The sequence below is a fragment of the Triticum aestivum genome, chromosome 4A, assembly GCF_018294505.1.
Source record: "Triticum aestivum cultivar Chinese Spring chromosome 4A, IWGSC CS RefSeq v2.1, whole genome shotgun sequence".
Classification (NCBI taxonomy): Eukaryota; Viridiplantae; Streptophyta; class Magnoliopsida; order Poales; family Poaceae; genus Triticum; species Triticum aestivum.
In genome coordinates, this window is record NC_057803.1 from 576,704,288 (window position 1) to 576,728,606 (window position 24,319).

General features: G+C 46.5%; 1 protein-coding gene across 1 annotated transcript; it reads right to left on the reverse strand.

Moving 5' to 3' along the window:
* Positions 1–20,811: 20,811 nt before the first annotated feature.
* LOC123082354 (uncharacterized) lies at positions 20,812–21,391 on the reverse strand. Its single transcript, XM_044504701.1, has one exon. The coding sequence runs from the start codon at positions 21,283–21,285 to the stop codon at positions 20,872–20,874; it is 414 nt and encodes a 137-aa protein (XP_044360636.1). The 5' UTR covers positions 21,286–21,391; the 3' UTR covers positions 20,812–20,871.
* Between the last annotated feature and the right edge of the window lie 2,928 nt (positions 21,392–24,319).

A 24,319-nucleotide genomic window follows, 5' to 3' on the forward strand; every position in this document is an offset into this window, starting at 1 on the left:
CTCGAATTTTGGTTTGTTTACCCTATCAGGGAGACTTGACTTTTTGAACTCCACGTGCATATCCCCAGGTTGAGGTAATGGGGCTTCATCTTCATCTGAGCTCGTCTCCTCCTTCCCATTGGGTTCATAGTCCTCTTCTTCCTCCATGGTCCAACCGTCGTGCTCCACATCTCCATAGACTTTAGGATTAGCTAAGTAATCATCCACATAGCTTTCTCCTTCCGAATCCTGGGAAGACATGTTGATCTAATCTGCAGCGGGACATCTCAAAACAAAAACAAAGGATAATTGCGTGATACGGGAGTCAAAACCTTCGGGAGAATATATAACGAATTTTTACCGACCAAAATATGCATCGTGCAAGAAAACAGAGTCCGGAAGGCACACGAGGTGCTCACGAGGTAGGGGGGCGCGCCCAGGGGGGTAGGGCGCGCCCTCCACCCTCATGGGGCCCTCGTGTCCTTCCCGGACTGCTACTTAATTTTCTATTTTTCTAAATATTCCAAAACGGAGAAATATTGCCTTAAAAACTATTTTGGAATCGGTTTACTTACCATACCACATACCTATTCCTTTTCGGAGTCTGAAACATTCTGGAAAGTGTCCCTTATGTATTCCTCCGGGGTTACGGTTTCAGTAATATTGGTTTCAACATTTATGGGATTACCTGAGATATAATGTTTGATTCTTTGACCGTTTACCACCTTCGGATTTGTGCCTTCGAAGTTGTTGATTTTTATGGCACCAGAACGATAGACCTCCTCGATAACATAGGGGCCTTCCCATTTAGAGAGAAGTTTACCTGCAAAAAATCTTAAACGAGAGTTGTATAGCAATACATGATCACCTACATTAAACTCACGCTTTTGTATCCTTTTGGCATGCCATCTTTTAACATTTTCTTTAAACAACTTGGCATTTTCATAAGATTGGGTTCTCCATTCATCAAGTGAGCTAATATCAAATAACCTCTTTTCACCGGCAAGTTTGAAATCATAGTTGATCTCTTTAATAGCCCAATATGCCTTATGTTCTAGTTCAAGAGGTAAGTGACATGCTTTTCCATATACCATTTTATACGGAGACATACCCATAGGATTTTTATATGCAGTTCTATAGGCCCATAATGCATCATCAAGTTTCTTGGACCAATTCTTTCTAGACCTATTGACAGTCTTTTGCAAAATTAATTTGAGTTCTCTATTACTCAATTCTACTTGACCACTAGACTGTGGGTGATACGAAGATGCAATTCTATGATTGAAGTCATATTTAGCAAGCATTATACGGAAAGCACCATGAATAAAATGTGAACCACCATCGGTCATTAAATATCTAGGGACTCCAAACCTCGGAAAAATAACTTCTTTAAGCATTTTGATAGAAGTGTTATGATCAGCACTACTAGTTGGAATAGCTTCTACCCACTTAGTAACGTAATCAACATCAACTAAGATATGTGTATATCCATTAGAGGCAGGAAAAGGTCCCATATAATCAAAGCCCCAAACATCAAACGGTTCAATAACAAGTGAATAATTCATAGGCATTACTTGACGTCTACTAATATTACCAATTCTTTGACATTCATCACAAGATAGTACAAACTTACGGGCATCCTTGAAGAGAGTAGGCCAATAAAAACCGGATTGCAATACCTTATGTGCAGTTCTATCTCCCGCGTGGTGTCCTCCATAAGTTTTGGAGTGGCACTTGCATAGGATCTATTCCTGTTCATGCTCAGGTACACAACGTCTAATAACACCATCTACTCCTTCTTTATATAGATGTGGGTCATCCCAAAAGTAATGTCTCAAATCATAGAAGAACTTTTTCTTTTGTTGGTATGTGAAGCTAGGTGGTATAAATTTAGCAACTATGTAATTAGCATAATCAGCATACCAAGGGGTACTACGAGAAGTACTTATGACATTTAATTGTTCATTAGGAAAGCTATCTTCAATAGGTAGTGGGTCATCAAGAACATTCTCTAACCTAGATAAGTTGTCTGCAGCGGGGTTCTCAGCTCCTTTTCTATCAACAATATGCAAATCAAATTCTTGCAGCAAGAGAACCCATCTAATAAGTCTAGGTTTAGCATCTTTATTCTCCATAAGATATTTAATAGCAGCATGATCAGTGTGGATAGTTACTTTAGAATCAAAAATATAAGGTCTGAACTTATCACAAGCAAATATAACTGCTAAAAGTTCTTTTTCAGTAGTAGCATAATTTCTTTGAGCATTGTCTAGGGTCTTACTAGCATAATGGATAACATTTAATTTCTTCTCAACTCTTTGCCCTCAAACAACACCTACAACATAATCGCTAGCATCACACATAATTTCAAAGGGTAAATTCCAATCAGGTGGCTGAACAATAGGTGCAGAGACTAATGCTTTCCTAAGTATTTCAAATGCTTCTACACAATCATCATCAAAGACAAATGGTATATCTTTTTGTAATAAGTTAGTCAGAGGCCGAGAAATTTTTGAGAAGTCCTTAATGAACCTCCTATAAAATCCGGGGTGACCAAGGAAACTTCTTATACCTTTGATGTCCTTGGGACATGGCATCTTTTCAATAGCATCAACCTTGGCATTATCAACTTCAATACCTCTTTCAGAAACTTTATGCCCCAAGACAATACCTTCATTAACCATAAAGTGGCACTTTTACCAATTCAAGACAAGATTAGTTTCTTCACATCTCTGCAAAACTCGATCAAGATTGCTCAAGCAATCATCAAAAGAAGATCCATAGACGGAAAAGTCATCCATGAAAACATCACAAATCTTTTCACAAAAGTCAGAGAATATAGCCATCATGCATCTTTGAAAGGTAGCAGGTGCATTACATAAACCAAAAGGCATACGTCTATAAGCAAAAGTACCAAAAGGGCATGTAAAAGTAGTCTTTGATTGATCTTTAGCCGACACAGGTATTTGAGAGAAACCAGAATAACCATCTAGAAAGCAGTAATGTGTATGTTTGCATAATCTTTCTAGCATTTGATCGATAAAAGGTAAGGGGTAATGATCTTTCTTAGTACCCTTATTTAATTTGCGGAAATCAATTACCATCCTATAACCTGTAATAATTCTTTGTGGAATCAATTCATCTTTATCATTAGGAACAACAGTAATACCTCCCTTCTTAGGGACACAATGAACATGACTTACCCACTGACTATCAGCAACAGGATAATTTATACCTGCCTCCAGAAGCTTTAGTATTTCTTTTCTTACCACTTCTTTCATTTTAGGATTCAGACGTCATCGAGGATCACGAACTGGTTTGGCATCTGCTTCCAAATTTATTTTATGTTGACATAGAGTGGGACTAATGCCCTTAAGATCATCAAGAGTATATCCAATAGCAGCACGGTGCTTCTTCAGAGTTTTCAATAATCTTTCTTCTTCATGCTCTGAAAGGTTAGCACTAATAATAACAAGATATATCTTCTTTTCATCAAGATAAGCATATTTATGATTATCAGGCAACGGTTTAAGCTCAAACACGGGATCACCCTTAGGTGGAGGGGGATCCCCTAGGATTTCAACAGGCAAATTGTGTTTTAGAATAGGTTCCCGTTTAAAGAATACTTCATTTATTTCCCTTCTTTCATTCATAAACATATCATTCTCATGGTCTAGCAAATATTGTTCTAAAGGATCACTAGGAGGTACGGCAATAGAAGCAAGACCAATAATTTCATCCTTACTAGGCAATTCTTCTTCATGGTGTTTGTCGGTGTCAAAACCGGCGGATCTCGGGTAGGGGGTCCCGAACTGTGCGTCTAGGCCGGATGGTAACAGGAGGCAGGGGACACAATGTTTTACCCAGGTTCGGGCCCTCTTGATGGAGGTAAAACCCTACGTCCTGCTTGATTAATATTGATGATATGGGTAGTACAAGAGTAGATCTACCACGAGATCAAGAGGCTAAACCCTAGAAGGTAGCCTATGGTATGATTGTTGTTCCTACGGACTAAAACCCTCCGGTTTATATAAACACCGGAGAGGGCTAGGGTTACACAGAGTCGGTTACAATGGTAGGAGGTCTACATATCCGTATCGCCAAGCTTGCCTTCCACGCCAAGGAAAGTCCCTTCCGGACACGGGACGAAGCCTTCAATCTTGTATCTTCATAGTCCAGGAGTCCGGCCGAAGGTATAGTCCGGCTATCCGGACACCCCCTAATCCAGGACTCCCTCAGTAGCCCCCGAACCAGGCTTCAATGACGACGAGTCCGGCGCGCAGATTGTCTTCGGCATTGCAAGGCGGGTTCTCCTCCAAATTCCGTGTACCTATTGAATAATGTCCGATTTCTTGTAAATGTAGCACTCCTTGGCTTCTACGCCCAATAATGGCCGTCTTCCACGTGTCAAACGAATACGAAAAGTCAGGGTGTTTTTACATTTACACCCCTAGCCGCGTGAATGAGCCGCCTATTTAAGGGGACGAGGATTTAGATCCAAACCACACCTTCTCCCCTCCGCGAGTATTCATCAGAGCGTATCCGACAGAGGTCCATTCTATCATGGCCGGCCGCCGCAGCTCCTCCTCTCGCCCTTCCAGCCCTCAGCCTGGAGATTGGGAGAGATGCTCCATCCCGCACAGCGAGCTAGTGACGCTCCAGACCAAGGGATTTCTCCCCCCGGCCTATATGGTCCCGGTTCGAGCCGGACTTGCCACCTATAATGGCGGAGAGCAAGCGGAGAGCGCCCCCAATCCCTCCAAAGGAGAGCGGGTATGCCTTGTCCCTTACTTAATAAGAGGGCTCGGATTTCCAATTCATCCGTTTCTCCGGGGGCTCCTGGAGTTCTATGGCCTCCAGCTGCACAACCTCACGCCTGCCTCCATATTGCATATCGCGGGCTTCGTAGCCCTTTGCGAGCTGTTTTTGGGCTGCGAGGCTCATTTCGCGCTGTGGAAAAGGCTATTCTGCCTTGTGCCCCGTTCTCAGAAGGGGTCAATATATCAAGTGGGCGGAGCCGAAGTGTGGCGCATCGCCGGGACCGGATATCTATCCGGAACCCCAAAGAAGGCGTCCGAGGACTGGCCTTCGAATGGTTTTATATAGAGGACGTCCCGCTGCCGGATCCTGTCCGGATCGGCCTCCCTGAGTTCGACAGTGCTCCCCTAAAGAAGCGCCTAAGCTGGCGTCCACGGAGCCCTCAGAGGGAAAGTGACAAGGACGTTCTTTACCTGATGGGCCGGATAAGATTGTTAGCTCATTCCGGACTGACCATGATCGGGGTCATGGCCGCATGCATCATGCGAGGGGTGCAGCCGCTTCAGTATAGAGGCCACCTCATGTGGGACTTCAACGGGGAGGACGACGCCACCCGCCACGGCCGTAAGGGGCCGGATTCGGCTGCCGCTCTAATAAAGACCTTGTCCGCTTTGTACAAGGGAGAAGAGGAGGAATTTCTCCGCGTCAACCCACAGGGTGGATTTTCTATGTACAATCCCCCAAGTTGGGTAAGTGGACACTTTTACTTGCCCATCCGTTTTATATTCCCATCGTTAAATATTCAGTCTAACGACTTCAACGTAGGAACTGCGCCAGGCTGTTAAAGAAATAAACAACCCTCCTCCACAACCTGAGGATCCGGGACGGTCCCTCGACCAGGCCTCTCAAGAGGATCCGGACTTATCTGTGGAGCTGATTGATGGGGTGTTTCATCAATTGAGCAAGGACAACGCCTTGGTGGCCATTACGGCCGATTACCCAGGGCTACTCCCAGCCTCACAGGTAACTGAGACCGAAGTCCCAGCACTTTGAAAAGGGATCTATCCTCGCGTGTTTTCGATTGCCGTATGACAACCGTGTTTTGCAGGGGAGGTCCTTGAGACGGGAGGCCGAGCCTGCAGCGTCTAGCCAACGAGGGGCGGTAAGGCCCCGCGGGCTGAAAAGAAGTGCTTTCCAGACTGAGACGCCCGCGCAAAGGTATAGCGCGCCATCTTATTCCCAGGTGTTATTCCTTCAAGGCATATTAACGCTCGTGCTCTCTTCAGGACGAAGAGACCTCGCCGGACTATATCCGGAGAGGTTGCCAATCGCGCCTCCACCAGCCAGGCTCCAAAGCCTGGTCCGGAAGCGGAGGCGAACACAAGGCGCGCACCGGACGCTCCTCCGACAGAGGATGCGGACAGGCTGTCTGCCACCAATTCCGAGGTGGAGAGTGCCATGAACCACAGGCGTCGCCGGACAGTTCTTCGCGACGCTTGTTTCTCCCAAGAGGCATTGGATGCCTTCAATTCGGGAGATGCGTACCTCCGTGCCGCTCAAAATGGTCTAGCCAGAGCCACGGAGCAATATGTAAAAGACATACGGGTAAGAAAATTTTGGTAATTATATATATACCAGTAGCCCCCGAGACTTGAAACAGTTAGAATAACTGATTTAAGGATCATTTGTTATGCAGGTTCTTACAGAAAAGAATACCCTACTGTCCCAGGAGCTGGAAGAGTGCAAAGCCCAACTTGAGGCCGCACTAGCCGCGGCAGGGGAGCCCAAGGAGACCCCCTCTGGTAATATACGCTTCGAAAGATAAGTATTTTGCGAAGTGCGGCGTGGGTGCAAATCTGACAAATGAAATTGCAGATGGCGCCGGATTAAATCCGGAAGAGCAACAACTCCTACGCCAGCTGAAGGCTGGTGAGAGCGTGCTGACAAAGGTGAGGCGGGAGAAGAACGATCTCCAAGATGCCAACACCAAGCTGGGCGTTGAACTGAAGGATGTTCGTGCCCAGCTGTTGGACTCCGTTAAGGAGAATCAGCGGCTTCGACGCGGCATATTTAGTAAGTGCTTAAACGATCTTTGGAAAAAGAGTTCGGCTAGGAAGTCGACTAACAGAGTAATGTCTATAGGTATGCTAACAGGCCGTCCTGCAGAGGAAATGCCCGGTTCTACGGGTGACCTTCTTCCCGAGCTCTCACAACTGCACGAGCGAGTTCGGCAGGTGATGCAAGGCGTCGCCCAGGCCTTGTGGCCATCCGTCTCCATGCCCGAAGGCCTTGGAGAGCTTGTAGAGAAGCTGAAGGGAGCGCGGCGGCGCTTCCGATTGTGGAAGATGTCGGCCTGCCGTCAAGGCGCCAGGGAGGCCTGGGCCATGGTGAAGACGCGGTACACGAAGGCTGACCCAAACCACATGGCCGAGGTCGAACCCGTGGGCCCCGATGGGAAGGAGATCCCTGTGAGCTTAGTATACGGCCAAGTAGAATTGGCCACAAAGTATTCCCAACAGGACTGTAAGCTAGACAGCCTGTTAGATGGTATTAAAGAGGAATACAATCAGTCAGATTGACTATGTAATTTTAATTGACATGTGTAATGCCTTCTAGCCGGATTGTAGATCGTTTGTCATGGCCGACCTTTTCGCTTCAACCTCGGGACCTGACGGTTCGGAGTGTGTCCGAATACCCTCGCGGTTATATAAGAACCCGGGTATGCATGGAGACCAGGCATTGGGGTCATTAGTGCTTGAACAGGCAAGTGCCCAACTAGTTATGTTATATAACATGGTTAGTAAGAAACATCTTCCAGGGAGAATAGTTCCGTTAGGGGTTCCTTTCCCTGGGAGGCATGCCCTAAAGTGCATGTCCATTCTGCGAAAAGAGACGCAGGAAAAACATCTGGGGGCGTATAGATAAATAAGTGAAAAAAGATCATCTTTAGTTCACCGACCGAATATTCCCTTAAGAACGCTAGCTTTCGGCTTCACCCAGTCTGAGGTACACATCCGGCTGACCCGGCAGTAACAATCGCAGAGGTGCTCCCTTTACCACCTAGCCGAACAATCGGGAACGTAGGGGTAAGCACAGGAGCCAGGCAACCCAGCTTGGCCAAAACTTAAGTCATATCGATGCATATAATGGTGAATAAAAGGTACATGCGGAAGTGTGACACATGTGTTGGGCATGAAGCCCGTATAAATAAGCTTCTGTTTAAAGAAGCCCCCAGGTTTAATGAGCGCGGATAGCACGTCACTTTATGAGCCTTTAAAGGCTATAAGAGAGAGAGAGAGGGAGAAGGAGAGAAATGTAAGACATAAAGTATATAAAAAATGGACAAAGGAAGGAGACGAACACAGAGTCCGGCGCTAGGCATAGAATCTTCGGAGACGGGCTGCGTTCCATGGGTTCGGCTCGAGTCGGTTATCCGATGCATCTCGCAGGCGGTACGCTCCACCAGTCAGGACTTGGTCAATTATGAAGGGACCTTCCCACTTGGGCTTGAGTTTGTCCTTTTTCTTGTCCGGCAGGCGTAGAACTAATTTGCCAACGTTGTAATTTTTGGCCCGTACTTCTCTGCTTTGATATCTTCGAGCCCGCTGTTGATAGAATGCAGGACGGGCTTTTGCCACGTCACGCTCTTCCTCCAAGGCATCCAAACTGTCCTGCCGATCGAGCGTGGCTTCTCTTTCTTCGTACACGCGCACTCGAGGTGAGTCATGAATTATGTCGCAGGGCAGAACTGCCTCTGCGCCATACACCATGAAGAATGGTGTGTATCCGGTGGTGTGATTCGACGTGGTCCACAACCCCCAGAGTATGGAGTCGAGCTCCTCTACCCAGTGCGTATTAGATTCCTTAAGGGACCACACTAATCTGGGTTTGATGTCGCTCATGATAAGACCATTTGCACATTCGACCTGGCCGTTAGTTTGTGGGTGATAGATGGAAGCATAATCGAGCTTGATGCCCATGTTTTTGCACCAGAGTTTTACCTCGTCGACCGTAAAGTTCATGCCGTAATCAGTGATGATGCTCTGGGGGATGCCGTAATGGTGTACAACCCCGGATATAAAGTCTATCACCGGTCCGGATTCGGCCGTCTTAACAGGCTTGGCTTCTATCCATTTGGTGAACTTATCCACCATGACCAGTAAGTATTTTTTCTTGTGGGTTCCGCCTTTAAGGGGTCCAACCATGTCAAGCCCCCAGACCGCGAAGGGCCAAGTGACGGGGATAGTTTGGAGGGCGGTGCGTGGCATATGGCTTTGGTTTGCAAAAAGCTGGCAACCGACGCATCGTTGGACCAAGTCCTAGGCGTCTGCCCAGGCCGTCGGCCAATAAAAGCCTGTACGGAAGGCCTTGCTTACAAGGGACCGAGCTGCAGCGTGATGACCGCCGAGTCCGGCATGAATTTCAGCCAGGAGGTTTCGCCCTTCCTCTTAGGAGATGCACCTTTGAAGGACTCCGGTAGTGCTTTTCTTATAAAGCTCTCCCTCATGGACTTTATAGGCTTTAGATCGCCGCACTATGCAGCGTGCCTCATTTTGGTCCTCGGGGAGTTCCTGCCTAGTAAGGTAGGCGAGGAATGGTTCTGTCCACAGGGCGATGACGGCCATTATTACGTGGGCTGAAGGTGTTATTTCATTGCAGAGCCTCCAATTATGTCAGAGTGTTCGGTGTCGGGCAATGCGGTTGGGTCCGGGCTATTATTGTCGGGTTCCCCTTCCCATACTACAGATGGCTTGAACAGCCTTTCCAAGAAGATGTTGGGGGGACTACATCGCATTTTGCGCCGATGCGTGCCAGGACATCTGCCGCCTGATTATTTTCCCGGGCTATATGGTGAAATTCGAGCCCTTCAAACCGAGCTGACATTTTTAGGACGGCGTTGCGATAAGCTGCCATTTTTGGATCCTTAGCATCAAAGTCTCCATTTATTTGGGATATTGCGAGGTTCGAGTCCCCGCGCACCTCTAGGCGTTGAATGTCCATGGATACCGCCATCCGGAGACCATGTAAAAGGGCCTCATATTCGGTTGCATTGTTGGAGTCTGTGTACATTATCTGGAGTACGTATTGAACTGTGTCTCCTGTGGAGGACTTCAAAACGACGCCAGCCCCTAGACCGGCCAACATTTTGGAGCCGTCGAAGTGCATGACCCGGTTTGAATATGTGTCGTACTCTTTAGGGAGTTCGGCCTCCGTCCATTCTGCGACGAAGTCGGCCAAAACTTGCGACTTGATAGCTCGCCGTGGCTTGTAAGTTATGTCGAACGGGAGGAGCTCAATGGCCCATTTTGCAATCCGGCCCGTCGCGTCGCAGTTGTTTATAATATCGTTAAGTGGCACTTCCGAGGCTACTGTTATTAAACACTCTTGAAAGTAGTGTCGCAGCTTCCAGGATGCCATAAATACCGCGTATGCAATCTTTTGATAATGCGGGTACCGTGACTTGCATGGAGTAAAGACAGTGGACACATAGTAGACCGACTTTTGAAGGGGGAATTTGTGTCCGTCCGTTTCTCGTTCGACGACGAGCACTGTGCTTATGACCTGATGGGTTGCTGCAATGTATAATAGCATTGGTTCGCCAATGTTTGGCGCGGCCAGGACTGGGTTTGTTGCCAAGATGGCTTTTATTTCGTTGAGTCCGGCCGTGGCTGCATCCGTCCACTCGAAGTGTTCGGTGCGCCGAAGGAGGCGGTAAAGGGGTAGGGCCTTTTCTCCCAAGCGGGAGATAAAGCGGCTTAGAGCCGCCACGCATCCGGTTAATTTTTGTATTTATTTGAGGTCCTTCGGGATATCCAATTGTGACAGAGCTCAGATCTTGGCTGGATTTGCTTCAGTTCCTCTACCGGATACAATGAAGCCCAAGAGCTTTCCGGCTGCAACGCCGAAAACGCATTTTTCCAGGTTGAGCTTGATGTCGTATGTTCAGAGGTTATCGAATGTTAGCCTCAAGTCGTCTACTAGAGATTTGACATGTCTTCTTTTAACGATCACATCATCTACGTATGCCTCCACTATTTTGCCGATCTGGTTTGCCAGACATGTCTGAATCATGCGATGATATGTTGCACCAGCGTTTTTGAGCCCGAAGGGCATTGTGTTGAAGCAGAATGGGCCGTATATGGTGTGATGAATGCCGTTGTGGCTTGGTCTGACTCTGCCATCTTTATTTGATGGTAGCCGGAGTATGCGTCGAGGAAACACAACGAATCGTGTCCTGCGGTAGCGTCGATAATTTGATCGATGCGGGGGAGAGGGAAGGGATCCTTTGGGAAAGCCTTGTTAAGGTCTTTAAAATCAACGCACAGGCGCCAGGATTTGTCCTTCTTTGGTAACATCACTAGGTTTGCTAGCCAGTCCGGGTGTTTTATATCTTTGATGAATCCGGCCTCCAATAGCTTGGCTAGTTCCTCTCCCATGGCCTATCTCTTAGGTTCGAAAAAACGCCGAAGAGCCTGTTTGACTGGCTTGAATCCTTTTAGGATATTTAAGCTATGTTCGGCCATCCTGCGTGGGATTCCTGGCATGTCTGAAGGGTGCCAGGCGAAAATGTCCCAGTTCTCTCGTAGGAACTCTCGCAGTGCGGCGTCTACATCAGGGTTTAACTGTGCCCCAATGGAAGCTGTTTTATTGGGGTCCGTTGGATGGACCTGGAATTTGACTATTTCGTCCGCCGGTTTAAAGGAGGTGGACTTGGATCTTTTGTCGAGTATCACATCGTCCCTATTCACCATGGAGCGCAGCGCAGTCAGTTCCTCAGCCGCTAGGGCTTCGGATAGCGCCTCGAGGGCCAGTGCGGCTGTCTTGTTTTCGGCGCGGAGTGCTATGTCCGGATCACTAGTGAGAGTGATGATTCCGTTAGGCCCGAGCATCTTGAGCTTCATGTACCCGTAATGGGGTATTGCTTGGAAGATTGTAAACGCTTCCCGCCCTAGCAGAGCGTGATATCCGCTACTGAACGGGGCCACTTGGAACGTGACCTCTTCGGACCTGTAATTATCCGCGTGCCGAACACCACATCTAGTGTGATTTTTTCTGTACAGCGCGCTTCCCGACTGGGGATTATTCCTCTAAAGGTTGTGCTGCTTCGCTCAATGCGGTTCTAGTCCATTTCCATTTTTGAAGGGTTTCCTCATAAATGAGGTTCAATCCGCTGCCGCCATCCATGAGTACCTTGGTAATACGAAAGCCGTCCACTATTGGACCGAGGACCAATGCGGCTGGTGCTCGGGCTATTCGGAATTTAGGTTCATCACCGGCGTTAAAAGTAATAGCCGTGTCACTCCATGGGTTTATTGTTGCTACTTGGTAGACTTCGGCAAGGCTGCGGAGTGTTCTTTTTCACATATTATTTGATGCGAAAGTCTCGAAGACTGTTAATACCGTACCGGTGTCTCTGGGGTGGCTTTCTGTGGCTTCTGGAATTAGAAGATCTTCGCCAATTTTTGCCACCTGCCGGAGTATCCAACATGCTCTAAGGCTGTGAGTTGGTGTGGCGTCCTCTGCACTGTGAATTTTACAGGGTCCATTAAGCCATCCTTCCAGTACGGTTCCGTGCCCTGTAGAGGGCTTTTGCTTTTTGGTATTGAACCTGGGTGTCTAGCGATGATGCACCCTTTTATTTCGGACTGGGTTTGTATTTAGGGCCGGATTGTCCCAAAATTTTATTTTGGTTTTCCAAGCACTTTCCATCGCACAGTACTTTCGTACTATGGACGCCAAGTCAGCGAAGCGTGTAATATCACGGCGACTTATGGCGTTGAGGATTCCCTTGTCCGTGCAATTATTGCAGAAGAATGAAATTGCGTCTTCCTCGCAGCAGTCCTTTATCCTGTTCATAACCAGGAGGAATCTGGCCCAGTAATGATGTACTGTTTCTTCGGGCTCTTGCCTGATTTGGGATAGATCGCTTATGTACGGGTGGGTGGGTGGAATCAAATCCGAAACCTCGCCCAATTTGAGACCCAGAGGCCAAGGAGTTTCCGAACTCGGAAGTTTGGATTCTTGGATGATGTCCAATGAATCTAGCCCGTCGCCTGACTTTAAGTTCAGGTCTTGAGTGGTGTCCTCCCCTCCGCGGGTATCCGGCTTGGAGGGATCGGGAATCCGGACATAGCTAGTCCTTAAGATAGATGAAGGGTCGCCGCACTGTCCCTCTACCACGGCAACGTGATGGGTGACCTGGGGAGAGTTAATCTCTCTCAGATCGGGTTTAGGCCCAATCTGGTCGTAATCCATAGCGACTCCCAGGACGGCGATGCGATCCAAGAGCTCGTTTAGGGAAGAGAGCTCCATTGGATCTAGCTGCTCAGCGAATTCCGAGCTGACGTGAAGATTGGTTTCGATGACCCGAGAGGTCATCGTCGGCGCAGCAACCGAACAGGTGGTCATAAGGAAACCACCTAGCCGGAGAGTTTGGCCGACAGCCAAAGCTCCCTTAGCAACGGTGCCGTCTTTAAAGACGGGATGAGGCATCCTTCCTGATGGCGACGGCACAGAGGAACTCTCAATGAAAGCACCAATGTCGGTGTCAAAACCGGCGGATCTCGGGTAGGGGGTCCCGAACTGTGCGTCTAGGTCGGATGGTAACAGGAGGCAGGGGACACAATGTTTTACCCAGCTTCGGGCCCTCTTGATGGAGGTAAAGCCCTACGTCCTGCTTGATTGATATTGATGATATGGGTAGTACAAGAGTAGATCTACCACGAGATCAAAGAGGCTAAACCCTAGAAGCTAGCCTATGGTATGATTGTTGTTCCTACGGACTAAAACCCTTCGGTTTATATAGACACCGGAGAGGGCTAGGGTTACACAGAGTCGGTACAATGGTAGGAGATCTACATATCCGTATCGCCAAGCTTGCCTTCCACGCCAAGGAAAGTCCCTTCCGAACACGGGACGAAGCCTTCAATCTTGTATCTTCATAGTCCAGGAGTCCGGTCGAAGGTATAGTCCGGCTATCCGGACACCCCCTAATCCAGGACTGCCTCAGTGTTGTTTACTAAATTTAGAGAAATTAAATTCATGAGTCGTATCATCCAAGCCAATAGTAACAACATTCTTTTTGCAGTCTATCTTAGCATTAACAGTGTTCAAGAAGGGTCTACCAAATATAATGGGACAAAAGCTATCTTGTGGGGAACTAAGAACAAGAAAATCAGCATGATATTTAGTTTTCCCGCACAAGACTTCAACATCTCTAACAATTCCCACTGCTGAAATGTATCTCTGTTAGCAAGTTTAATTGTGACATCAATATCTTCTAACTCAGCAGGTGCAATTTCATGCTTGATTTCTTTATACAAGTCTTAAGGTATAACACTAGCACTAGCACCCATATCACATAAGCCATGATAACAATGTTCTCCTATTTTAACAGAAATAACAGGCACGCCTACCACATGTCTATGTTTAGCATTAGCACAAGGTTTAGCAATTCTAGCAGTTTCACCGCAGAACTGAATAACATGCCCATCAATATTATCAGACAAGATATCTTTAACAATAGCAATATTAGGTTCAACTTTAACTTGCTCAGGAGGTGTATATGTTTTAATATTGCTTTTACGAACCACAGTTGAAGCTTTAGCATGATCCTTTATCCTAACAGGAAAAAGGTGGTTTCTCAACATAATAAGTAGGAACAATAGGATCATTATAAGTGACAGTCTTTTTTTCAAATTTAATTGGTGCAGCTACTTTTACTTCTATGGGAGGATAATATTTAAACCACTTCTCCTTAGGGAGATCAACATAAGTAGCAAAAGATTCACAGAAAGAAGCTACTATCTCAGAATCAAGTCCATATTTAGTGCTAAACTTATGGAAAATATCGGTATCCATAAAATATTTAACACAATCAAACTTAGGTGTCATACCTGACTCCTTACCTTTGTCGAGATCCCAATCTTCAGAGTTGTGTTTAATTCCATCCAATAAATCCCATCTAAATCCAATAGTCTTCATCATAAAAGAGCCAGCACAAGAAGTATCGAGCATGGTGCGATTATTTTCAGAAAGCCGAGCATAAATTTTTTGAAGAATTGTTTCTCTTGGGAGCTCATGATTGGGGCATGAATATAACATTGATTTAAGCCTCCCCCAAACTTGAGCGATGCTTTCTCCTTCACGAGGCCAAAAATTATATATATAATTGCGATCACGGTGAACAAGATGCATAGGGTAATACTTTTGATGAAATTTCAATTTTAATCTTCTATAATTCCATGATCTCGTATCATCACATAGACTATACCATGTCAATGCGTCTCCCTTCAAAGATAAAGGGAAGACCTTCTTCTTAGAAATATCATCGGGTATACCTGCAAGTTTAAATAATCCACAAACTTTATCCACATATATTAGGTGTTCATCAGGATGCTTTGTTCCATCTCTTGTAAAAGGATTAGCTAGCAGTTTTTCTATCATACCCGAAGGATACTCATAAGGAATTTCATTTTCAATAGGTTCAGTAGGTTGAGGAGCAACTCTTTGCTCTACTGGTCGGGGTGAAGATACCCCGAACAAGCCCCCCAGAGGATTACTTTCCATAGTAACAAGTGACAATAAATTTCAGCACACTATATAAATTTTTCCTTACCAAATTCCACCTATCAAAGGCGCTTCACTCCCCGGCAACGGCGCCAGAAAAGAGTCTTGATGACCCACAAGTATAGGGGATCTATCGTAGTCCTTTCGATAAGTAAGAGTGTCGAACCCAACGAGGAGCAGAAGGAAACGATAAGAGGTTTTCAGCAAGGTATTTTCTGCAAGTACTGAAATAAGTGGTAACAGATAGTTTTGTGATAAGATAATTTGTAACGAGCAATGAGTAACAAAAGTAAATAAAATGCAGGAAGGTGGCCCAACACTTTTTGTAGCAAAGGACAAGCCTGGACAAACTCTTATATAAGGAAAAACGCTCCCGAGGACACATGGGAATATCGTCAAGCTAGTTTTCATCACGTTCATATGATTCGCGTTCGGTACTTTGATAATTTGACATGTGGGTGGACCGGTGCTAGGGTGCTGTTCTTACTTGAACAAGCATCCCACTTATGATTAACCTCTATTGCAAGCATCCACAACTACAACAAAAGTATTAAGGTAAACCTAACCATAGCATAAAACATATGGATCCAAATCAGCCCCTTACGAAGCAACGCATAAACTAGGGTTTAAGCTTCCATCACTCTAGCGACCCATCATCTACTTATTACTTCCCTTCCTCTAGGCCCAAATAATGGTGAAGTGTTATGTAGTCGACGTTCACATAACACCACTAGAGGCTAGAAAACATACATCTCGTCAAAATATCGAACGAATACCAAATTCACATGACTACTAATAGCAAGACTTCTCCATTGTCCTCGGGAACAATACATATATATAGTGAGCTTCATTTCACCCAAGAGAGCTTCTGTTACATGAAAATTAATTAATTTTCATATGAATTTGGATATTCAATACCCATATGAATTGTATAGGTTGCTTTCCTCGAGACGTGTGTTGCACGTGTACATTTACTAGTAAGGTTTAGTTGTAGCTAGAAGGTAGAGAAGAGAGCTGTTTGATAGTTCATACAGTTTTCTAAAATGAGTAGAAGAGTTTGTGAGTGTGCAAGGTAAAAAATAGAAGATGAACATATTTGGTGGAATCCATACAAGGCACATTGTTACCTCAAGCTCTCAATGGCAAATATTTTAAAAAAGTATCACCCAAGTGTGTGGCAAGAAGCCTAGATAGGCAACGGCCGATATATGACTATCGTCTTAAGCAAAGACATGGCCGATAAATAACTATCGCCCTTAGCATAAACATGGCCGATACATAATTATTGCCCTGAGAAATATAAATGGTCGATGAAGTGTTGAAATCATCCTTAGGAAAAATACATTGCAAATAGTAACTTTTCGGCACGTAAGTTTTGTCAAAAAACAGGGAGGCATGTGTTGACACCAGATTATGGCATGGTTCAAAAACATAATTAAGAAGACCTCAAATGAAAAAGTGCTCAAAGTGAGAAAGTTCCATATCATCAAAAGGAGAAATTTTGATATTTGGGCCATATCCATCTGATCTCATCTCTAAGACCGAAGTTGTGCTCGAACTACTGAGATTTTGTATCAAGAATATTGTTGGCTCATAATGCCTCCAAGACGGCTTCGTATGGAAAACTGATCTACACGAATTGTCTTCGTATCATCAAAATGATTGATTTTAATATAAAAATTGTCCCAATCCGAGGTCGTATGAAAAAGCTAGAGCCCGCATAGCGTGACCCTACAGTGAGCAAAATATGATGCCCGGGGCCAGACACACATGGGACTATGTCTAATGAGTTACGTGAATAATTACCTGTTTTGCGTGAGCGATTTAGCCCTAAAGATGGCATCGAATCAAAAAATGTTCAACAGGAAAGTTGTTCGTCTCATCAAAACGAGTAAATATGCTTTTAGGCACATTTTCATCGAAGGTCGTTTACTGCCTCAAAAGTGACCCACAAGGTGCTCCAGGTTATAAACCAAACAGTTTTGGAACGTTCGGATGCCTAGTTGGAACCAAACTAGGATTTTGAACGTGAATTCTAACATTTCCTTGTATGGAAGTCCATCCACCTCTTATATACATGAGGGGTTATGGCCAATTGAAAACAACACACAATCGCAAAATCTATCTACAAACTTTCATCTCCTACCCTAATTTTCTGCTTCTCGTTCATCGGCGTTCTTCGCTTCGGAGAGCTTTGATCTACGAAGTCCTTGGGGCAGTCAAACCAACCTAGGGTAGCACATTACCGCCGTGCGTCTAGACGGGGTCTCTCCCTGCCACGTGGGGTTTCGGGTCTTCAAAAGGGCTCACCGGATTGTCATGCGTATCGCAATTCCGGTGAGCCTCCTTTGACGACGTGTCTTACGTATCGTGCTCGACGCCGAGGGTACACGGTGACGTGTTCGTCTGTGAATAGTCACTTATGTAATTGGATGTATAATTTGGTTGTGCAATCATGTTCTTATTAGTATATATATTATTGTTCTGTAGGCAGAGTATATATGTCGTGCAGACAGAGCAAATCACATCGCACACAGACTAAACTACGGGACAAGTCGGTGATGATTTCATCAATCGCTGACAATTGTATATCAGCAAGTGTTTGCCTACAATACACACGGCTTATTAGCAGTAAGCGTCTGTGTAATTATCGGTCTTCCCATACAATTCTAATTACTAATATGCTTGTCGTGTATCATACACATTTTGCTAAGCTGAATCATTGGTGTTTGTTTTTGCTCATTGCAAATAGTTTATGTGTGTGAACTGTATGCCGTATATCGCACAAACCTTGAACTGACTAACCGTTTCTATTGTTTTGTCTCATCGCAAACATTTCATCCGAGTGAACTGTATGTCATATATCGCACACACCTTGATTTGGCTGACCGTTTTTATCGTTTTAACTAATTACAAACAGTTTATATGGATCAATTGTATGCCAAATAGCACACACGTGGCTCTAATCTGAATTATGCTTGATATCTCTGCCATCGCACAAAGTTCGTTTAACTGGTGACGGTTTTGTTACAATGCCGTTTATAATTCATGCATTGCACACAATTTGATCGATTAGTCTCTTATACATGTGTCGCGTTAGGACCATCCTGCAGTAGTGCTTGTAGATGTCATCAGTGTTACTTTGGATATTTTCCACAATATATAGTTTCACGTATGAGGGTGTAGATGCAGCATTGGCGTGTAAATCTTAATATCTGCACACCCCACACAATGCATGTCAACTTCACTGCCTTGCATGTACCGCAGGACCTTTTGGTGGCTTTTCGAGTGGTCAAGCTCTAGACATAATGTACATTTGTCAATTATTTTGATTATAAATGCCTTGTTTTTATAATTGAATATACATATTGCTTCTGACAGGTGAAGCATAAGAAACCAACTTTACCTGATCAGTTTAAAATGGGTTTGTTGAATTAAAAATAGTACCTAGTTAGATTGTAAAAGGATAAATTATAGAATCTAGATGCTTACTTACAATTAATAATTAACTAGTACGTACTCCTCCAGAGTAGTATATATAGTGAGTAGATTAAAAATCATCATCATCACCAGTCGGGTGGAGAAGCAACCACCAAGTGTGAGCCGAAGGGGGCGGTGGCGCCGTGGTGGCGAAGGGCCTCCTGCCATCTCTCGTCGTTTTCCGTGTACACATCCTCTCTGATATTCGCCATCACCGTACGAGTCACCGCCGCCAGCAGCAGCAACGACAACAACAGGTACAACGTCACCGTCGTCTCCTAGCTTCTCCTCTTCATCGCCATCTGATTCGATTCGATTCAATTCGATTCTCCTCTAGTTCGTTATATTAGGTACAACAGCAACATTCATATATACCTCTAGCTAATAACATGCATGCATGTCTATATATATATGTCTGGCCGATCCGTCGATGCATCTAGCTATTTTTGACTAAATTTAGTACTAGTAGCTATAGCTAATTAAAGGTGGGCCAAAAAATAAGCGGTCGATCGTCCATCTAGCTCTGGCTCCAGCTCGATCACTCATTCATTTGAAGAAGGGCATGCATCCATGTACTCCAGAAGAAAACATTTCGATGCGATGTTGTTTTTGTGCTATCATCTTAGTATATGAGTATATTATTATACAAGAGAGAAAAGGAAAAGACTAGATAGAAAGAAAGAAAAAATACTCAATACAGTAGCATGCAGTTATAGAAGAGGTGGCTAGCTAGAGTTGTTTGGCGATGGCCTTGAGCGCATCGATCTCGGACGTAGGGGTAGCGGTAGGAGAAGCCGAGCTGGGTGGCCCTGGCCGGGAGCACCTTCTGGCCGTCCAGCACCACCGTCGCGCCTTCTCCCAGCAGCCAGCAGGGCCTTGATGGCCAGCCCCGGCACCGGCTGCCAGGACGGGCGCCCCACCCACCTGCCCCAGCCGCTCGCACAGCTGCGACAGCTGAACCGGGTTCCGCAGGGACTGAACTTGTAGATGAGATCCACCAGGTCGTCCAAATGAATCCAAGAGAACCTATATATGTATTCGTAGAGGCATATATATACACCTGAGGCGCCCTCCAGGGACACCATAACAATGAAAGGGTTCACATTTTTCGAAGAGCAAGATTGGAAAGAGCTGCTACTGTTGATTTACATGAAAGCGTCAAGGACGAGTGAATCAAAGAGGTCTCATGAATCTCTTTGTCGTCGGGAACAGTGGGCGTTGGGGCGGGGACTCTGGGTGGTTTCTGTTTGTGCGTCGAGATGACGATTTCGGGAACAATGCGAGTTGCAGCTCTATGAGGTGGGGCTCTTGCTCGACATTGGTTGGGTGGCATTCTTATCCCGCTTGGGCGGTGAGGGTGTCGGCCCGGTCGATGCGTCTCAGATAGGGCGGCCTGACTTTACGTCGGGACGACGGCCCCGGATGTGGTACGACATTCGTGGTCTGCATGTAGTTGTCCTGTGCAGCATGGGCTGCGGGTAGCTGTCTTGTGCGGCGTTGATGCTCGAGGGCGAGTGGAGGTATGTCAGGGCGGCAGCCCCGAATGTGGTGCGGCGTTCGTGGTCTGCGTGCGGCTGCCCTGAGCAGCGTGGGCTGCGGGTAGCTGCATCGTGCGGCGTTGCTGCTTGAGAATGAGCGGTGGCATGTCGGGGTGGCGGCCCCGGAAGGCGGTGTCGGTTGAGTGCGTAGGGCGCAGCGGAGCAGTGGATGTCAAGGTGGCGGCCTCGAGAGATTTGCAGCTTCGAAGGCGTGGACCTTGTGTCGTGTGGGCGACATGATTGTCATCGGTGTTGGTCGTGGGTGGGCTTTGCCCTGTGTGTTAGTCTTTGGGGTGGGTTAGCCCTTGTTGTTCCGGTTTTTATCCAGTTTTTCATAATTAACTAGACAATTCTCTTCGACTTAATTAACAGATGAGGCAATCTTTGCCTCCATTTCAAAAAAAATCTCATGAATCAACTCGGACTAGCTAGCTCCCAGACACATGCTTTGAAAGAACAAGATCGAAAGTTCTAGTGTCATGAAAGCATCAACGATGAATGAATCAACTGGGAGTCTGGGAGACTAGTGCAAGAAGAAGCGCCCCGGTCAGTGTTGCGCCGGCGGGGCACAGGTATTGTGTGCGTTGTTGGAGTGGCACGACGGGCCGGCCGCCGAGTCCTCTGCCTCCCCTCCCAGCACCCGCTGCGCCAGCTTCGAGCCCAGCATCCTTCCCAGCGCTTGCTGCAGCACCGGCGCCCCTGAACCCTTTCTCTGCTCCGACGATACAACGCCAGCCTCGCCCATCGCCAAAGTTGCAGGAGCACCACCACCATCATCAGCGTTTGCTCCATGATGATCGGTCGCACCCTCCGTGGAGACGGCGCCGTGAACCATCGTCGGAGACAGGACCCCGGGGTTCTGCGGCACCCGGGGAGACGGTCTCGACCCGTAGGAGCTCTGGACAAGGGCACAACACGCAAGAAGAAGCAGCGTGAGACAGGCGCGGGAGCACCGTGCCATTTTTGGTCACGGTTTTGGGGAGGCACTACGTACGTAGGTAGGTGTAGGTGATCTTTCTTTCAAAGAGGTGTAGGAGTACTGTGTACCAAGCGAGGGACAAACTAGGAATAGAACTGTTACTGCAGTGCTTGCAATGCAGAGATTCACAGGCAAACATGATCTACTTATAGAGGCTTTCGGACGTACGTGGAGAAGATAGACCGAAATGACTAGGCAATGGCGAGGAAAGGCGCCCACGTACACAGTTTTCACCGAGCATGTGACGACGCCTTGCTAATTAGCGTGCTGGTGAAGAATACACTACACATCAGCACATAATATCATCTTGATTCTTGAGCATGGAGCAGCAAAGTTTGAAGTAGAAACGGAGAGATAGTCATGACAAACATGACAAACATGCATGCAGCGCCCGTCGGCGCGTGGTTTTATACGTAACACGTGGACCTTTCTGCGAGGAATATACTACTGCTACACTCGCACAGTAGGATAGGAGAGTATCAAGGATTCGCTGAGCTGTAGAAGTACTGCATATCTGGCTTGCAGAGTAGAGTATACACAATGAGCTGGTGGTCGTGGGGAGTTGCATAGGAGCACACAAGTGGATCACACTGCATGCAGAGTTGTTTCTTCACCCCTTCCATGCATAGTTTAGGTAAACTATGCACTGCCTTGCCGGAAACTGCCACACAATCTCCAAATTAATTAATACCGTGGAAGATTGGCAATGTGTGGATGTTCTATGTAGCCAGTTCAAGGTTTTGAATTCCGAATGAAACATTTTTCTCAAGGGGGGCGGTAAACTCGATAACCACGGTAACCACTAAATACCGAAAAAAAGAGCAAAATTTAAATTTAAAATTTGAATTCAAATTTTCTAAGACACGAATACATAAGTTTTTAACACAAAACATTGTCTGGACTAGTACTACCGCAGCAGTAACAGGCCGAGCTGTGCTACACAAACGACACACTCTGGACGATTTGCAGACGATAAAGGGCATCCAGCCATCCATGCATAGTCCAAAAGTGAACATCGCCGTTGAATCCTCCCGTCGTCCACAGTTCGGCTGGTATCTGTCGTCCGTAGAGTAATTTCGTAACAGGCCTGCTCCACTGCCACGCACATGCAGGTCGTGCCGCAGGCTGTCCTGGAACCGATGACTAACAGTTGCTGGTTGAAAATCCTTACCACTAGGACGTGAGTATGCATGCATGTGTTTCACTTAGAGACATACCTTATTTAACTAGGCGTTAGGAGTTTAAATTAAAAATTCCAAAAGGTTCAGAATTTTCTGCTTGGTACACATAATTATTGTGGGGGAGCGGGAAACACGGTTACAGGGCGGTAACCAAATTTACCGCCCGGTCCCCAAAACCTTGAGTCGGTTTACTACACATGACTTTGGCGAAACCAGTAGAAATCACCTAAAAAATATCACAAAATTCATCTAAACACATGTAGGGTGTGTTTGGTTTCGGAATGAAGTGGAATGGAATGTCATGGTTCTATTTCACTAGAATGGGTCAGTTTCATCCTTGTGTTTGGTAGGGGCAATTCAAAAGAATGGAATGGTTACATTTGTGTGTTTGGTTTTATAGATGGAACGGAATGGGTTTGTTCATATCTCCACTTGTTTTCTTGTGATTATGTACAATATATTGTTCTTTGGCACCAAACACAAACAAGACACATATAGAGGTAAAAAAGACCATCAACACACAGCAAAACATTCAATTGTAAATGCCCAAAACAAGTGACATATATTGCCCTGTCAGCTATCAACAACACTTAGCCGTAGAACTTCATGTCTTTTCTGTCATCTGCGTACAAAACATAAAATTCAGTGGGAGCACAACAAGCACCAGGACGACACACAACAATAGGAACAAGTTCAGGCCATGAGCAGCAAGGGCCGGCCACGAGCAGGACGCACGCAAGGGCTGGCTAGCGACAGCAGTAGCAGCACGGGACACAACAACAATAGCAGCAAAGGGCGGCCACGAGCAGGACACACGCGAGGCCGGCCATGAGGGGGCAGTGGGGGAAGGTGAGCGGAGGACCTACCGGCTTGGCTGCCGCTGCCGTCGGACCTTGATGGATCTGATGAGAAGGGGAGGGAACGGCCACGATCTGGCCGTCGCCGCCGTCGTCAGCGGCGAGTGTGCCGGCGGTGAGGCTGGGAGCGGCGAGTGTCTCCTTCAGGCGCTGCCGGCCGCCGGCCGGTGCCTGCCAGTTGTGAGGGAGATACGCGAGGCGCTGGCTCGTTCCGGTCCGCTCGATTCAGAGGAATTGCTCGGTTCCGCATAAACGAGGAATATGCCATTTCCTGGAATCGGTGGATTCCGGTCCTTTGACAATCCAAACACGTGAATGGGTCTTGCGAACGGAACCGGTCTGTGCCGTTCTACTTCGTGGCAGAAACCAAACACATCCGTATTTAACATTTTGATATCACAATTTCGAACTCTTGGCTTCGCCACACTAATATATGAAACCGATCATCTTATTGAGGGATTTACATAGTGAAACCAAAATGTAACGATGAGGTGACAAATGACGCCCATTTTCCCAAAGGAGACCCCATCGTGAAATTTAAAGGAGCTAAAAGTGTTGTGGAAATAAAATATCCAGAGTTCCATATACATACGCCCACCCCGGCCGGCAAGCCATGCATGAACTTTGGTTCGGTAAGTTTCTTGTGTGAACCCAAATCCATGGTTCACTAGTAGAAAACAGGGCTTTGGTCTAGGTCGGGTCAGCCCATTAGTCCCGGTTCAGTCCAGAACCGGGATCAATGTGGGCGTGAGCTCAGGGGCCGGCCGGGCCACGTGGGCCATTGATCCCGGTTCAGCTGGACCTTTTGGTTCCGGTTGGTGGGTTGAACCGGGACTAATGGGCCTCGCTTCTGGCCCACCATCATTGGTCCCGGTTGGTGGCTTGAACCGGGACCAAAGGCTCCCCTTTAGTCCCGGCTCATGTCACCAACCGGAACCAATGAGGTGCCTATATATATCCCTCGCTCGCGAGCAGAGC

What these genes read in the sequence shown, in the direction of transcription:
- LOC123082354 (XM_044504701.1), bottom strand. Translation starts at nt 21,285, where the DNA reads ATGGCACGGTGCTCCCGCGCCTGTCTCACGCTGCTTCTTCTTGCGTGT.